Source organism: Anolis carolinensis, unplaced genomic scaffold, assembly GCF_035594765.1.
Source record: "Anolis carolinensis isolate JA03-04 unplaced genomic scaffold, rAnoCar3.1.pri scaffold_10, whole genome shotgun sequence".
Lineage (NCBI taxonomy): Eukaryota > Metazoa > Chordata > Lepidosauria > Squamata > Dactyloidae > Anolis > Anolis carolinensis.
Genome location: NW_026943821.1, coordinates 6374462 through 6392630, shown reverse-complemented (window position 1 = coordinate 6392630; position 18169 = coordinate 6374462). Strand labels below are relative to the sequence as shown.

The 18169-nt window shown below is 40.4% G+C and overlaps 1 protein-coding gene and 1 long non-coding RNA gene across 4 annotated transcripts in view; one reads left to right on the top strand and one right to left on the bottom strand.

Annotated features, from left to right (window-relative positions):
- nova2 (NOVA alternative splicing regulator 2) overlaps nt 1–18169 on the bottom strand; it is a 60351-nt gene that overhangs the window by 23662 nt on the left and 18520 nt on the right. For all 3 annotated transcript variants that reach the window (XM_062962795.1, XM_062962797.1, XM_062962796.1), the window contains exon 2: nt 13023–13166. In XM_062962795.1, the coding sequence (XP_062818865.1) occupies nt 13023–13166 (144 nt within the window). The remainder of the gene's footprint in view (nt 1–13022; nt 13167–18169) is intronic.
- LOC134293858 (uncharacterized) lies at nt 24–13503 on the top strand. The gene is made up of 3 exons (XR_010000834.1): nt 24–184; nt 509–703; nt 13031–13503. It is a non-coding gene; the product is annotated as an uncharacterized LOC134293858 (long non-coding RNA).

The window sequence follows — 18169 nt, the reverse complement described above, 5'->3', positions numbered from 1 at the left end:
AACACACTGAGGCCTTCTTCTCAGCTAGCCTCACTACTACCAGTAGGCCTCAAGGGGTCCGTTGCCATGGCAACTGGCACCTAGGCAACAAGATGATGCAGGATGGAGAAGGAAGGGGGTCTCCATTGTGCCTATTTGTCATGCTGGAATGTGTGGGAAGTCCAGCCTGATGAAGTGTGGACAGGTAGGCAGTCACCTGAAGAGTCAAAAATAAAAATAAAGGAGGGATATCAGGCTTGGGCAAATTTGGGCCCTCCAGGTGTTTTGGACTTCAACTCCCACGATTCCTAACAGCCTGCCGGCAGGCTGTTGGGAATTGTGGGAGTTGAAGTCCAAAACACCTGGAGGGCCCAAATTTGCCCACGCCTGATCTACAGCGTGTGATCTTTGTAGAAGCGTGGCTGGAAGCAGGATGCAAGGCAAGGCATTCTCTTCATATTCGTATGTAGCACCCCATGGGTGCTATGAAGCCCGCAGAGCCTTTTGTTTGTTGTTTGGTTGTGTTTAGGTTTTTTTGAAGCAGCCAACATCCAGCACCGCCGGGGATATGACTCTTCTGACATCAGAACAACAACCACAACCAAAAAAAGCCATTCTGTGCTACTTCAAGGGACAAGCCGGACATGAGCCAACACTATGATGCAGCAACTCAAAAAGTCAATGCGATTCTAGGCTGTAGAAGGAGCCTAAGACAATATAAAAGGTGATTAAATAAAGGTAACTTGCGGCCCTTCCACACAACCATATAACCCAGAATATCAAAGTCTGGTTTGAACTGGGGCCCCTTCCACACAGCTAAATAAAATTCCACATTATCTGCTTTGAACTGGAATATATGGCAGTGTGGACTCAGGCCCCTTCCACACAGCCATGTAACCCAGAATATTAAGGCAGATAATCCACAATATCTGCTTTGAACTGGGATATCAGAGGCTCTTTCCAGACAGCTAATAATAATAATACAGTAGAGTCTCACTTATCCAACAAAACAGGCCAGCAGAACATTGGATAAGCGAATATGTTGGATAATAAGGAGAGATTAAGGAGAAGCCTATTAAACATCAAAGTAGGTTATGATTTTACAAATTAAGCACCAAAACATCATGTTATACAACAAATTTGACAGAAAAAGTAGTTCAATATGCAGTAATGCTACGTAGTAATTACTGTATTTAGGAATTTAGCTCCAAAAAATCACGATATATTAAAAACATTGACTACAAAAATGCGTTGGATAATCCAGAATGTTGGATAAGCAAATGTTGGATAAGTGAGACTCTACTGTAATAATAATAATAATAATAATAATAATAATAATAATAATAATAATAACTTTATTTATATACCACCCTATCTTCCGGATGGGACTCAGGGCGGTTTACAGTCATAAAAGCAACACAAACATTACATAACAACATAATACACATTATCAAACAAAGTGAAATAATACGATTATAACAATAAATCACACTTACATGACCAGAACAAGGGGACGGGAACCATAAACCCAATATATTAAAATGTATCATTCTATATATTAAGATATCTAGAATATATTAAAATGTATGTATTCTATATATTAAAATGTATCATTCTTCTATACAGCTGAATGAAATCCACATTGAACTGGATTATATGGCAGTGTGGACTCAGATAACCCAGTTCAAAACAGATTTTGTGGATTATCTGCTTTGATATTATGGATTATATGGCTGTGTGGAAGGGCCCTGAGTCTACACTGCCATATAATCCAGTTCAATGTATATTTTATACAGCTGTATAGAAGGGGCTGAAAGATGCTTAGAAGCCATTAATCCATCTGAGGAATGGATTAGAGACCTGAGGCTGTTTATCCTGGAGAAGGCTGAAGCCCTGTCTACACTGCCATATAATCCATATTATATCAAAGCAGATAATCCACATTATCTGCTTTGAACTGGATTATTTGAGGCCCCTTCTAAACTGCCATGTAAAATCCAGATTATCTGTTTTGAACTGGATTATATGGCAGTGCAGACTCAAGCCCCTTCTATGTGTCCATATAACTCAGATTATCAAAGAAAATAATCCACGTTATCTGCTTTGAACTGGATTATATGGCAGTGTAGACTCAGGCCTCTTCTACACTGCTATATAATCCAGATTATTAAATCATATAGAATCATAGAATCATAGAATAGTAGAGTTGGAAGAGACCTCATGGGCCATCCAGTCCATGGGCCATGAGTCTACACTACCATATAATCCAGTTCAAAGCAGATCATCTGGATGCGGATTATCTGCTTTGATAATCTGGATTATATGGCAGCGTAGAAGGGCCTAAGAGGCCATTTCAAATTCCTCATCCTAATCATCATTCTCAATCCTGCACTGGGTTTCCTTTTTTTCTTTTTGATAGGACGACGTTTGCCTGTTTCTCAAAGTAAAGATATTTATAGAAGCGACTGCTTGTTAATGCAAATCAATTCTGTAATTCTAGGGCAGCTTTGGAAACAGGTCACTCAACCATGGTGAGTTCAGAATTGCCTTTAGGCAACCAGGTGTTGCTAAAGTGGAAGGCAGTTGCATCCACCTTATATTCCTTTTTCAAACTGATGTATCTCAAGTAACTTTGGATGCATCTAAACTACAGAATTAATGCAGTTTGATACCACTTTAACTGCCATGGCTCAATCCGAATGAATCCTGGGAGTTGCAATTTGGCGAGGGAAGCACCTGCTCTCTTTGGCAAAGAAGGCGAAAGACCCGGTAAAACTACAAACTACATTGAGCAATGCCAGTTAAAATGGTATCAAACTGGATTAATCCTACAGTGTAGATGCAGCCTTGATTTCCAAACAGGATCCAAAGCTACAAAGCGTATTTGAGTTGTGTCTTGTTATTTGGAAAGCAGCGACAGGGAAAGCACCTGATCCAGATTGCGACATATGCCCATTTCCTATTCAAACAATTTCCATACTCAAATGTTGGGAGTACAATCTGGATCAGGACTCTGGATGGCTGCTTTCCTTTCAAAATAAAAACCTCCAAATTTCTTTTACAAAAGAAATGCAACCTGTAGTTGGCTCCTAATGTAGCTGTGGCTAGGTGAGCTGGTTAACTTGCTTGAGGACTAGAAGCTTGTTAGATCTTGGTAGCCATGTGGCATCCTTCAAGCAGGAATTTGGATTTATAATTGTTGTTGTTATTATGTTTATTTATACCCTGTTAATCTGGATTTAGAAACTAGATTACTGTATATACTCGACTATAAGCCTAGTTTTTCAGCCGTCGTTTTAAGACTGAAAAAGCCCCCCTCGGCTTATACTCGGGTGAGGGTCCTGGTTGGCTTATATTTGGGTCAGCTTATACTCGAGAATATATGGTACATTTATTATTTTTCTCTATTATTATTGGTATTATTACATTTATTATTTTTCTCTATTATTGTTGCCATTATTACATTTATTTGACTCTGTTTTTATAATTATTATTAATACATTTATTATTTCACTTTGATCTTATTATTATTATTATTGCATTTATTATTTTACTCTATTTATTATTAGGTAAAGGTAAAGGTTTCCCCTGACGTTAAGTCCAGTCATGTCTGACTCTGGGGTTGGTGCTCATCTCCATTTCTAAGAGCCGGCATTGTTCGTAGACACCTCCAAGGTCATGTGGCCAGCATGACTGCATGGAGCGCCGTTATCTTCCCGCCGGAGCAGTACCTATTGATCTACTCACACTGGCATGTTTTCGAACTGCTAGGTTGGCAGAAGCTGGAGCTAACAGCGGCCGCTCCTGCCGCTCCCGGGGTTTGAACCTGGGACCTTTCAGTCTCCAGCTCAGTGCTTTAATGCACTTCGCCACCGGGGCTCCTTTTATTATTATGTATTTATTTATTATTACATGTATTATTTCCTGTATTTATTATTATTACATGTATTATTTTACTCTATTATTATTAAAAGGATACATAAGCACATTTACATTGAAGAAGATGAGAATAATGATTTGATCAGAGTTGGACAGTCTTATCTTAAATTTGAGCTTTATGTAAATATGCAAAAACATTTAACCTTCTGATGCCTCAATGTAATTTTATTGTTATCTATTTTTATTCCTGAAATTTACCACCCTCAGCTTATACTGGAGTCAATGTTTTCCCAGTTTTTTTGTGGTAAAATTAGGTGTTCGGCTTATATTCGAGTATATACGGTATATTGAAGTGTAGACCCAGCTTGAGTGCAAGCTACGTACTTTTGCAGTTTGGTCTCAGACTGGATCTACATTGCCATTGAATACAATTTCAAGTGACATTATATACTAGTCATTGTAGACTCGTTATATGTATTATACTAGCTGTGCCCGGCCACGCGTTGCTGTGGCGAAGTATGGTGGTATGGGAAATAAAAGTATTGAGGAATTGGTGGTAGTTAAGGTAAAGGGTAAAGGTTTTCCCCTGACATTAAGTCCATTATAAATGGGTAATATAGCTGTGTGGAAGGGCCTTGAGTCTACACTGCCGTATAATCCAGTTCAAATCAGATAATCTGTATCTTATAGGCAGTGTGAAAGAGGCCTAAGTGAGGCCTAACTTTGCCTGTCCCCTGGGCTGAGTGGGCTGCTAGGAGACCAAGTGGGTGGTGCTTAGCCTTCTAACTGGCAGCAATTGGATAAAAACAATTATTCCTCTCTCTCTAATTAGGATTTTATTTTTATTTTATTTTTGTTGTATGAACCTAGAGGCATGGATGAGGGGTTGTGCTGCCAAGTTTAGTGTTTCTGGGATGTGTAGTTTTGTTGTTTTGTCCTAGGCCGAAATTTCATTACCCTTTTATATATATAGAATGGTCTACATTGACCATATAATGCAGTTCAAGCTGCATCCTATGGTAGAGTCCCCGTTGGGAAGATGATGGTGGGGTATAAATAAAGTTGTTGTTGTTGTTGTTGTTGTTGTTGTTGTTGTTGTTATTATTATTATTATTATTATTATTATTATTATTATTATTATTATTACTACTATTGTGTTGATCCAGCCTCAGTTTTTCAGTAACTGAACTAAGGTTGGATGTACACTGCCATAGAATGCAAATTGAACTGCATTATATGAGTCTACACCAGGCATGGACAAACTGGGACATTTTCAAAGAAACTGAAAAAGTGGGACAACAAAGGATTAACTGGGTCTGTCTGCAAAATCAGGACAGTTGGAGGATACGGCATCCCTGCCAGTTGTTCCTTCTGACTTTTTTATAGGTGCATCAGCGATGACACAGACAGGCTTCTTGTTCCTATTTCCTCTCAACATTGATATGAAACATCTCTCAGTCCGCTTTTAAAACATATCTCCAAGAACCTTAGGGCCACATTCCCACTCTCTAGAAGGGATTCCTTTTGCCTACAGGAGCATTCTCTTTCCTGTTGGGTGCTTCGTGCTTTTCCTGCCCTTTTCTGAAGACAAGGGGGGAGGATTCAAGACGTCAGCTCCCAAATCTGGAGTAGGGAAAATGCGCACACAAACAGAGCCCCTTTGGCCTGCGTCCTTCTGTTCACCTTATCAGAAAAAGAGTGTTTCCTGCCATTCTATTCATTTCCCTCGCTGGCCAGCCCTGGCTGCCTTTCCTGTTTCCTTTTCTTGCACCCAACCCCCAGTCAAAGTTTACAGCCGCAGAACTGAACCAGAGTAAATCCTGGAGCTCTAGGACAAACTTTGCAACATTTCACAGATTTATACTTGGAATATATGTGACCCAGTAACATCAGAGTGTGGTCCAGAAGGCAAAAGTTATTAATGAGGAAGAACGCATAAGATAGAAAAGGCTTTGCCTGAGGCTGGATCTACACTGCCATATAATCCATCAGATAACCCACATTATCTGGAGTGTATGAGTCTACACTGCTTTATAATCCAGCTCAAAGCAGATAATCTGGATTTTATATAGCAGTGTAGAAGGGGCCTGAGACTATAGGATAGAGAGCAAGATTTTACCCCTTATTCCACGGAGGATGTGTCTACACTGCAGAGTTAATGCACTTTAATGTTACATTGACTGCTTTGGATCAATTGTATTAAATCCTGGGAATGGTAGCACTGTTTGGCAGACAAGGCCGAAGATCTTGTAAAGCTACAACTCCCATGATGCCATATCACTGAGCCATGGCAGTTAAATTGGCATCAAACTGCATTACTCTACAGTGTAGATGTCTCCTGAGTTGAGTCCACTTTGAGCTCTTTTTTTTCAGCAATTGAAGTGAACTCAGTCCAAAAGGAAACGTTCAAAGAGGGAAAAGAAACTGGGGCTGGATCTACACTGTCATATAATCCAGATTATCAAATAATCCACATTATCTGCTTTGAACCGGATTGTATGAATCTACACTGCCATATAACCCAGTTAAAAGCAGAAAATCTGGATTTTATATGGCAGTGGGGACCTAGTATGGGATATAGATCTCTAAAATATTGAAAAAACTAATGCATCAGGCCCTTGAGTCTCGATTTCATTCCTGCTTGCAGCTGCATCGTGACCCAAGCTGGCCTTTCAGCCCAGAAATCCTGCATCTTCAGCCTCAGCAAAGCAACCAATAGAATCCTGCTTCTTCAGAATAAAGCCCCATTGAATGCCCCAGCCGTCCTTCTGCGTAAACATGCATACAGTCTTTGAGAGCTGCCTAGTACTTGAACTTGCATTCTCAAAGACAGTGGATTTTCCCCTACCTTTTTGAAAGAAGGGATGTTAATTTCTAAAAGGATTGAGAAAATTGATTTTTTTGGACTGGAACTCCCAGAATCCCCTCGCCAACATGGACCCCAAATGAGATAATCTGCTTTGATAATCTGAATTATATGGCAGTGTAGAAGGGGCCTCTATCACAGAGATAAAGGTGGAATTATTATTAATAATAATAATATTTATTACCCGCCTCTCCTTGCAGTTTGAGGCAGGGTAAAAAAGGGTTAAAGCAGAACGATAAAACACAACATTATTAAAGATCACACCATTAAAATATAGTTCGAAATTCCACCTTTGCTCGTGTGTTATGTAACTTTCAAGTTGCCTATTGGCAACCCCATACACTTTACGGCGTTTTCTTAGGTAAGGAAGACACAGGCCCTTCAACACTGCCATATAATCCAGATTATCAAATCAGATTTTTAAAAAATGTGTCAGAAGCAACTTGAGAACATACTGCAAGTCGCTTCTGGTGTGAGAGAATTGCCCGTCTACAGAGACATTGCCCAGAGGACGCCCAGATGTGTCACCATCCTGCTGGGAGCCTTCTCTCATGTCCCTGCAAGCTAGAGCTGACAGACAGGAGGTCACCCCGTCTTGTGGATTAGAACTGGCAACCTTCAGGTCAGCACTCCAGCCAGAACAAGGGTTTAACCCTTTGCGGCACCACAGCTCCATCAAATCAGATATTCCACCATGTCTCCTGTGTCAATATAACAATATAATACTATATAATATTCATATTATGCTATACTAATAATATAATATATTGTATTTACATAAAATATAGATAATAATACTATAATGTAATCTATATATATAAAAGGGTAATGAAATTTCAGCCTAGGACAAAACAACAAAACCACACATCCCAGAAACACTAAACTTGGCAGCACAACCCCTCATCCATGCCTGTACGTTCATACAACAAAAAGAAAAGAAAAATAAAGTCCTCATTAGAGGGAGAGGAATAATTGTTTTTATCCAATTGCTGCCAGTTCAAAGGCTAAGCTCCACCCACTTGGTCTCCTGGCAACCCACTCAGCCCAGGGGACAGGCAGAGTTAGGCCTCACTTAGGCCTCTTCCCCACTGCCTATAAAATACAGATTATCTGATTTTAACTGGATTATATGGCAGTGTAGACTCAAGGCCCTTCCACACAGCTATATAACCTATTTATAATCTTATATTATCTGCTTTGAACTGGATTATCTTGACTCCACACTGCCATATAATCCACTTCAGTGTGCAGTCGGACACAACTGGACTTAATGTCAGGAGAAAAGCTTTACCCTTTACCTTAACTACCATCAATTCCTCAATACTTTATTTCCCATACCACCATACTTTGCCACAGCAACGCGTGGCCGGGCACAGCTAGTACAATATAATAATACACTGTTATAAGTGTATATTTACATTACATGTAATATTACTAATAATATTGCAATATAGTGGTATAGTTCAATATAGTAATATATAATGCTTATAGTGTGCTATGTTAATGTTATAATATATTGTATGTATATACAGTAGAGTCTCACTTATCCAACGTTCTGGATTATCCAACGCATTTTTGTAGTCAATGTTTTCAATACATTGTGATATTTTGGTGCTAAATTCGTAAATACAATCATTACTACATAGCATTACTGCGTATTGAACTACTTTTTCTGTCAAATTTGTTGTATAACATAATGTTTGGGTGCTTAATTTGTAAAATCATAACCTAATTTGATGTTTAATAGGCTTTTCCTTAATCCCTCCTTATTATCCAACATATTCGCTTATCCAATGTTCTGTCGGCCCGTTTATGTTGGATAAGTGAGACTCTACTGTAATATATTGTATGTATATATAACTTGTAAGCCACCCTGAGTCCCCTTCAGGGTGAGAAGGGCGGGATATAAATGTCACAAATAAATAATCTGAGTCTACATTTCCAGATAATCCAGTTCAACGCAGATAATCTGGATTTTATATGGCAATGTAGAAGGGACCTCAGAAGTGAGTTTGCCAGTCACTTCCTCTAAAATATAGTCAATAGTATCTCTAGTATTAAATGGGAGTCTCTCATCCAAGTACTAACCAGGGCTGACCCTTCTCGCCTTCCTAAATCAGAAGGATCTGGTACATTCCTTTTAGATTAAGATTATAGGATTCCTCCCCAGTTTCCACTGTGGCGACGCTAATGTCTACAAAGATATTGCGCACATAGATACACTGCACACACATATTGCCTGTTATCCAATTGGATCAGGGTACCTTCATTCATGGAGGACACAAGGATGTGTTTGTCTAGGTGCCTCAACCAATAGCCCCTCCATCAATAGAAAGACAGCTCCATTCGAAAGACATTTCCATTAGACCACCAAACCCTACCATAAATACAAAGGGTTTCCTTTCCCTTGGAGGAGGAGAAGGGGGGGCCAAGCACAGGGAGGGAAAGGGTGGGGGTCCCTTCCCGGAAGCCACAAACAAACAAGGCACCTGCTCCCCAGTTGCCACAGCAACACAATTCAGGCCGATTTCTCCTTCTTTTTCCTTCTCCACCCTCCCCCTCTCCATCGTTTTGCATCGTCGGCGGGGATTTGCTGTCCCAGCCCATAATCCCGCAATCAAGACCGCAGGATGTGGATGGGGAAAGCAGCTTAGCTCTGGCCGGTCCCATCGGGGCTTTGTCTGTCCTTCAATCACGGCCAGGATTATGGGGAAAGAGGGGCAAGGCGGTGTTGGAGAGACCCATCCTCCTTCACCAGGCTGCAATGGCCACAGGATGTGCCACCAAGTCATGGTTTGGACTGGAGCATCTTTGTCTAGAGGACCAGCACGGCGCGACGATGCTTTGAGCATTGGACTACACTCTGGAAACCCGGGTTTATAATAATAATAATAATATAATAATAATAATAATAATAATTTTATTCTTATACCCTGCCCCATCTCCCCGAAGGGACTCGGGGCGCCTTACATGGGGCCAAGCCCAAACAGAACAATAAAAACAAAACAATAAAACCAATCAATCAAACAATAAAAGCAAGTCATAAAAAAAGAAACCCCATACAAGATAAAATGTTTGAATTCCTCCTTGGCTGTTAAAGCCCACCTTAGCCTCAGGCAAACCTGCACATATATAGGATGGGGTAGATTGGCTTATTTGGTGCTAAACAGTCCACGTGAAAGGGAAACAGTTCATGTGAAGGTGATCTCGGAGTCGCAACAGACTGCAAGCTGAACATGACCCAACAGTGTGATGCAGTAGCGAAAAAGGCCAATGCGATTCTAGGCTACAGTGTTCCCTCACTTATTGCGAGGGTTAGGCTCCAGGGCCACCCGCAATAAGTGAAAATCCGCAAAGTAGGGACACTATATTTATTTTAATATTTATACAGTAGAGTCTCACTTATCCAACACTCGCTTCTCCAACGTTCTGGATTATCCAACGCATTTCTATAGTCAATGTTTTCAATACATTGTGATATTTCGGTGCTAAATTAGTAAATACAGTAATTACTACATAGCATTACTTCGTATTGAACTACTTTTTCTGACAAATTTGTTGTCTAACATGATGTTTTGGTGCTTAATTTGTAAAATCATAACCTAATTTGATGTTTAATAGGTTTTCCTTAATCTCTCCTTATTATCCAACATGTCCGCTTAGCCAACGTTCTGCCGGCCCGTTTACGTTGTATAAGCAAGACTCTACTGTACATTATTTTAGTAGTTATGCATTATTTTAAGTCTTTATCAACCAATCGTGTGTTGATAAATCTCCTCCTCCTCCTCCTGTTGCCACTTGGGTTCCTTTTCTCTCCCTTTGGCTTCTCCTTCCTCCCTTCCTTAAGATGTAAATTGTAATTTTTTTATGATTTATAATAGTCTCTTAGAGTTTATTGAAAAACCGCAAAACAGCGATCCGTGAAAAGTGAACCGCGAAGTAGTGAGGGAACACTGTACATTAATAGAAGTATAGCAAAATAGGATGGGAGTCACTTGGCTGGAAAACAGTTCATGTGAAGGTGATCTAGGAGTCGTAACAGACTGCAAGCTGAACATGAGCCAACAGTGTGATATGGCAGCTAAAAAGGCCAATGCCATTCTACGCTGCATCCATAGGAGGATAGTGTCTACAGTGAGGGGAACCATGGTCCCATTCTCTTCTGCTTTGGTCAGGCCTCACCTGGAAGAACCCTTGTGTCCAATTCAAGAAGGAGATGGACAAGCTAGAACGTGTCCACCATAATGATGAAAGGTCTGGAACCCATTAATTCCTATGAAGAGCAGCTTATGTTTAGCTTAGAGAAAAGACCTGTGTATGTTTAGCTTAGAGAAAAGAAGCACTGGGCAGGGAGAAGGAAACTCTGCTGGACTGCCAGGCAGCATATTTCACAAGTGAGTTCTTGAACACTGCAGTTTTCCATTTCCATGTTTAGGATCCTCTTCTACTTTCCAACCATTCACAGATGAAATCCACGACACATGTATGACTAACATCAGAGCATGCTCAAGATGGCAAAAGATATTAAAGAAGTAGACCATTCTAAGACACACTTTCTCCCTATATCAACATCTCTAAAAATGGGGCGCATCTTAGAATCGCAGGTGTATTTTTGTTGGTGTCGGTTGAACTGAAATTAGAGTGCTTCTTACAAATGATAGTGTCTTACAGCTAAAGAAATACAGCATTGTATGTAGTGTTGCACACTGAATTCAGCTTGCAGCCACTGAAATGAGCTAAGGATAATAGGGTAAAAGGGGAGAAATGGGGCATTTTAAAAACAACTGAAAAAGCAGGCCAGTTTTATTGCTGTTGTGAGTCTAAGTCATTTACTTAGTCATTTACGAGTCATTTACTAGCTGTGCCCGGCCACGCGTTGCTGTGGCGAGGTATGGTGGTATGGGAAATAAAGTATTGAGGAATTGGCGGTAGTTAAGGTAAAGGGTCTCCTGGGCTGAGTGGGTTGCTAGGAGACCAAGTGAGCGGGGCTTAGCCTTCTAACTGGCAGCAATTGGATAAAAACAATTATTCCTCTCCCTCTAATTAGGACTTTATTTTTCTTTTCTTTTTGTTGTATCAACCTAGAGGCATGGATGAGGGGTTGTGCTGTCAAACATCAAATTAGGTTATGATTTTACAAATTAAGCACCAAAACATCATGTTATACAACAAATTTAACAGAAAAAGTAGTTCAATACGAAGTAATGTTATGTTGTAATTACTGTATTTACGAATTTAGCACCAAAATATCATGATATATTGAAAACATTGACTATAAAAATGGCTTGGATAATCCAGAGGCTTGGATAAGTGAGACTCTACTGTATATAGATGTTGAGGTGCGATATCAGGGTAAAATTTGTTCAGAGGATATTGGGTATGTACAGTAGAGTCTCACTTATCCAGCACACTTATCCAACATTCTGGATTATCCAACACATTTTTGTAGTCAATGTTTTCAATACATTGTGATATTTTGGTACTAAATTTGTAAGTACAGTAAGTACAACATAACATTACTGTGTATTGAACTACTTTTTCTGTCAAATTTATTGTATAACATGATGTTTTGGTGCTTAATTTGTAAAATCATAACCTAATTTGATGTGTAATAGGCTTTTCCTTAATCCCTCCTTATTATCCAACATATTCGCTTATCCAACGTTCTGCCGGCTCGTTTATGTTGGACAAGTGAGACTCTACTGTACTTGGACACCAGTCATCATACGTATGAACAACTTTCTTTGGGTGCATCTACATTGCAGAATTAATGTAGTTTGACACCACTTGAACTTCCGTGGTGCAAAAATGGTACAATGCTATGGGCCCGGGCTGTGGCGCAGGCGGGAGAGCAAGCCAGCTGCAATTAACTGCAATGAATCACTCTGACCAGGAGGTCATGAATTCGAGGCCGCGCGGAGCCTATGTTTGTTTGTCTTTGTTCTATGTTAAAAGGCATTGAATGTTTGCCTATATGTGTAATGTGATCCGCCCTGAGTCCCCTTCGGGGTGAGAAGGGCGGAATATAAATGCTGTAAATAAAATAAAATAAATAAATTCTGAGAGTTGTACTTTTCCAAGTTTTTTAGTCTTCTTTACCAAAGAGTGCTGGTATCGCATCAAATTACAAAACACAGTATTCCATAACATTGAGCCCTGGTGGTTCAAATGATGTCAAACTGTATTAATTCCACAGTGTAGATGCACTCTATTTCGGTTTTGGGAAAAAGAGAGTTTGAGCAAATACTTCCCCACTTTGTCACTTTCACAAATCCTTTCGCTGACTCTTTTTTCTCACCTGGGTAGAAGTCCTTGGATTTGGAGAGCTTGATGGTGGCCCCGGTTTCCTTCTGCAGTTGGACGATGGTTTGGCCGCCTTTGCCGATGATGGATCCGGCCGCATAGCTGGGGATCAGGACCTTCAGGAAGTATTCGCCGTCCTCTGGAAAAGAAAGGGACAAAAAAGATATCTCATCATCCGAATCCTTGGCCAAATGAAAGCCATGGATCACTCCCACACAGCCCTCCCAGGTTCTGCTGCATGGAGCTGGAAGGCGGAAACAGCTCCCAGAGGCACCGCATCATAAAAGAGAATGTGATGGCTTCTGCAAAATGCAACCCGAATCTTGGCACAGCAACGGATGCAGGAAGATGCTACTGGGATCCAGCAAAGGTAGCTTTTCCCTCCATCGTGGTAAATGATAACACACTTTCTTCTTCTTCTTCTTCTTTGCAGACATTAATAAAAATCAGGCCACACAGCTCCTCAATACACCCAATCCATGTAATCCGAATTTCTTTTGTTATTTCCACACATTCAGGTTTCTGGAGGTCTAAATTCTTACTTTACTCACATTCATAGTAATCTATTTTTCGAAATAAGAAACATTCAGAGCTATGTACGGAACGATTTCACTGTAGAAGCAGAGAAAATAAGGATCCCACATATTCCAGTTTAGAGCCAATGGCACATTTCTAGTCCCTGAGGCTGCAGATGTAAGTTATGCTTGAAAAAGGCTGGAGCTACATTGCATCCAAACTGCATTATATGGGTCTACACTGCATTACATGACCACAGCTCCAGCTTTCTTTTGGAACAGCTTTCTATAGTCAGTGTAGACCAGGCATGGGCAAACTTCAGCCCTCCTGGTGTTTTGGACTTCAACTCCCACAATTCCTAACAGACGATAGGAATTGTGGGAGTTGAAGTCCAAAACACCTGGAGGGCCGAAGTTTGCCCATGCCTGGTGTTAACTGCACTATATGAGTCTATACTGATTTCCACAAATAAGTAATATTTCTATGCTATTTCAAAGTAGAACACCGAACCCCAACATCCAGAAAAATATCACTGTAAAACAGTATTTTCCTTCTCAAAGTACAGATTTCCTAATGCTGGTATTGGAACTCCAAATAAACTATGGCTTTTTAAAAATAAGCCATGGAAAATCTATTACATGATTTGGAGCAAGTCACACACTCTCAACCCCAGAAAAAGCCAGAAATTACTGGAAACACACAACAACAACAATGCAATGAAAGGGAGCCCATGTCATCATCCTTGGAGAAAGCTACATTGATAAAGCAATGCTTGTGTTCCTTGGTTGACTACGGCTTTTTGTTTGTTTATTCCAATTTGCGTTTGTCGCTCCTTTTGTTTACTTTTTTTGTATTGATTTGTTGTTCTTTCTTGTTACAGATTAAAAATATTTACAAAATATGACAGTATACTTTCCACATTAGGGGGACAAGGCCTTTGCAAAAGTGGATTTTTAAAGAAATGCTATTATTATTTTGCCTAAGCATCTCTACGTCAGTTATTCCCAAATTCTGGGTTTTTTTGGACTTCAACTCCTAGAACAGGCATGGGCAAACCTGGGCCCTCCAGGTGTTTTGGACTTCAACTCCCACAATTCCTAACAGCCTACCGGCTGTTAGGAATTGTGGGAGTTGAAGTCCAAAACACCTGGAGGGCCCAAGTTTGCCCATGCCTGTCCTAGAAGCTACAGTTGCTTTGATTAGGGATTCTGGAAGATGAAGTCCAAAACACTTGGAGGAACTCAGGGTTATTTCCAGCAGTTTGATGGGTTTTCGCTCCTGAGGTTGCCGCTCCGGAGCCGCCCGGCCTCACCGCAATTTAATAAGTGCAGCCATAAGCCACTGCTGCTGCTGCTGCTGCTTCTCCCAACTACTCAAAATAAGAGCTTTCCCTGTTTTTTTTCCTTTTTCTAAAAAGCACACACTGCACACACTTTACAGAGGAAAGGATAAGAGCCGGCTCACCTGGCTGCCTCAATTGCTCTGCTTCAAGACTTATTTTTAGACTGAATTCGGTTAGCCTGAGCGACTCCCTTGGGTTCTCCAAAATGGCAAGCGTTTGGATGTAGTTTAAGGGAGGAACCCTTACACCTCAGTACATGCTCACAAAGACATGAATTCAGTACATCCCTTTATCACAATGCAATCAACCTTCATCTATTTATCTATCCATCTATCCATCCATCCATTTGTCTGTCTTTCCGTACTACAAAGGGTGTTGCTAGGTGGAGTGGCCCTTTGTGATGTCATTGGGAAACAGTCACAAAGAGAGTGAAAGGGAAGTGATGGGGAGAAAGAATAAAAAAAGGAGAGAAGGAAGGAAAAGGAAGGATAGGGGAAAAGATATGAGGGAAAGGAGGGTGTGTAAATACAGTAGAGTCTCACTTATCCAACACTCGCTTATCCAACGTTCTGGATTATCCAACGCATTTTTGTAGTCAATGTTTTTTCAATATGACGTGATATTTTGGTGCTAATTTTGTAAATACAGTAATTACAACATAACATTCCTGCGTATTGAACTACTTTTTCTGTCAAATTTGTTGTATAACATGATGTTTTGGTGCTTAATTTGTAAAATCATAACCTAATTTGATGTTTAATAGGCTTTTTCTTAATCTCTCCTTATTATCCAACCTATTCGCTTATCCAACATTCTGCCGGCCCGTTTATGTTGGATAAGTGAGACTATACTGTACAAGAGAGTAAAGGTAATCCTGCTGTTTGGCTAGATGGATCATCGCTCCTTTTTCCCTCCATATCTGATCAATAGGAGAACAAGGTGGGCTTAGATAATAAATAATAATAAATAAACTTAATTTTTGTATCCCACCCCATCTCCCCGAAGGGACTTGGGGCGGTTCACAACAGGGACAAACCCAAAACAACAACACAACATATTTGACAAAAACTTAAAACATTCCAACGATACACAAAATAAAACAATGGACAATACATTAAAATCCAAGCAGATAAAATCAGAGTAATTAAAAGCAAACCAGTGGGGACAGGTTTCATAAAGTGCTGTATCATGGAAATAAGTAACAGTGATAAAGTGCCATACACTTTTAAAACAGAAAGAAGTATTCTAATGACAGCTCTATTGGGCCTATTCATTCTAACACGCTCTGGAACAGGGGTCCCCAAACTAAGGCCCGGGGTCCCCAAACTAAGGCCCTCCAAGGTCACTTACTTGGCCTCTGTCCTAAACTTTAGACTTAGGGTTGGCTTAAGTCTGAAATGACTTGAAGGCACACAAAAACAATCCTAATTTTGGACTATTTCATCCTAGTCTGGCCCCCAGTAGTCTGAGGGGCTGTGAATCGGCCCTCCACTTAAAAAGTTTGAGGACCCCTGCTCTGGAACAACCATGTTTTCATGGTTTCCTGCTCGGCGGAAAATGGGCAGAGAAGGAGCTAACCTGATCTCCTTAGGGAGAGAGTTCCAGATCTTGCAAGGAAGGACGTCTTGTTATTTTGCGCAGTCAAGTCAACATGCGGCAACCCTAATATGGGGGTTTTTTTAGGCTGAGAGTGTGTGACTTGCCCAAGACAACCCAGTGGATTTCAGTGACTGAGTTAGGAATCGAACCCTGGACTCCAGAACCATAGATGAATGAACAGCTTCAAGAGAGTTTGGAGAACTAGACCCCATCTACATTGCTGTATAATGATTATAATACATACACACATAGAATCATAGAGTTGGAAGAGATCTCGTGAGCCATCCAGTCCAACCCCCTGCCAAGAAGCAGGAAATCGCATTCAAAGCACCCCTGACAGATGGCCATCCAGCCTCTGCTTAAAAGCCTCCAAAGAAGCAGCTTCTGGGGCTGAGAATGAGTTCCATTGCTGAACAGCTCTCACAGTTAGGAAGTTCTTCCTAATGTTCAGATGAAATCTCCTTTCCTGTAGTTTGAAGTAGTTGTTCCGCATCCTAGTCTCAAAGGCAGCAGAAAACAAGCTTGCTCCCTCCTCCCTATGACTTCCCCTCACATTTTGATCCATGGCCCTCATCATGTCGCCTCTCAGCCTTCTCGTCTGCAGGCTAACCATACCCAGCTCTTTCAGCCGCTCCTCATAGGGCTTGTTCTCCAGATCTTTGATCCTTTGAGTCACCCTCCTCTGGACACATTCCAGCTTGTCAACATCTCCCTTCAATTCAAAACCAAGGTAGGCCAAAAAATCAAACAGACTGGGAAGAAATTAAAAATTATCTTAAAAAAGAGAATGGTAAGATAATGATATGATAATCATAAAAGTTAAGAAAGAACATCTAGACTCTTGCCTCGGAAGAAGATACAGAAACAATATTAAAGATGAAGACTGGAGATTGAAATGCAACTAGAGAATATTTACTATAACACCTTACAATAGATGGAAGTCATTTTATTCCATTTTGGTTTTTTTCCCTTTTTTTGGTTTTCTTTCTTTATTTTTCGTTCTCTCTTTTTTGTGTGTGTTTTTTCTGTATATTCTGTGGATAGCTACATACTCTTCTTCTTTGATTATGTTCCTTGTATTATGCTTTATGTTCAGCTTTGGGTGTTGGGGAAATGCTCCATGGGGTACAATATTTAAATGTTTTTTTGTTTGTTTGTTTGTTTTTCTCTTCCTCCACCCTCAGACCTACAGTCCACATGATATATTTCCCATAACCCAATTTTTGTCCCTCTGCCCCCCACCCCTCATCCTTTTACTCTCTGCATTTTAGTTTTATTGTCTCCCCCCCCCCACTCGTTTGTTATCCTTAAATGTTCTTTCTTTCACCAAAACCAATAAAAAAATTTTAAAAAATTCTCCCTTCAATTGTGGGGCCCAGAACTGGACACAGTATTCCAGGTGTGGTCCAATCAAGGCAGAATAGAGAGGTAGCTTGACTTCCCAGTATCTGGACACTAGGGTTGTCCAAAAAATCGTTTTGATTCTTATATCGGAATTATTTCGGATTGTTCTCGCTTTTTGAATCGAGTTCCGAGACGTCCCTGGGCGCAACCAGCAATGTAATTTGAACCATCGTTGGTCCATTCTTGAAATGTGTCTTAATGTTTTGTTAAAGTCTACATAAGTAGAAGAGGGACTTTCACAGTGATAAGAACCCAATTGAACAGGAAATAAGACTTTCAAA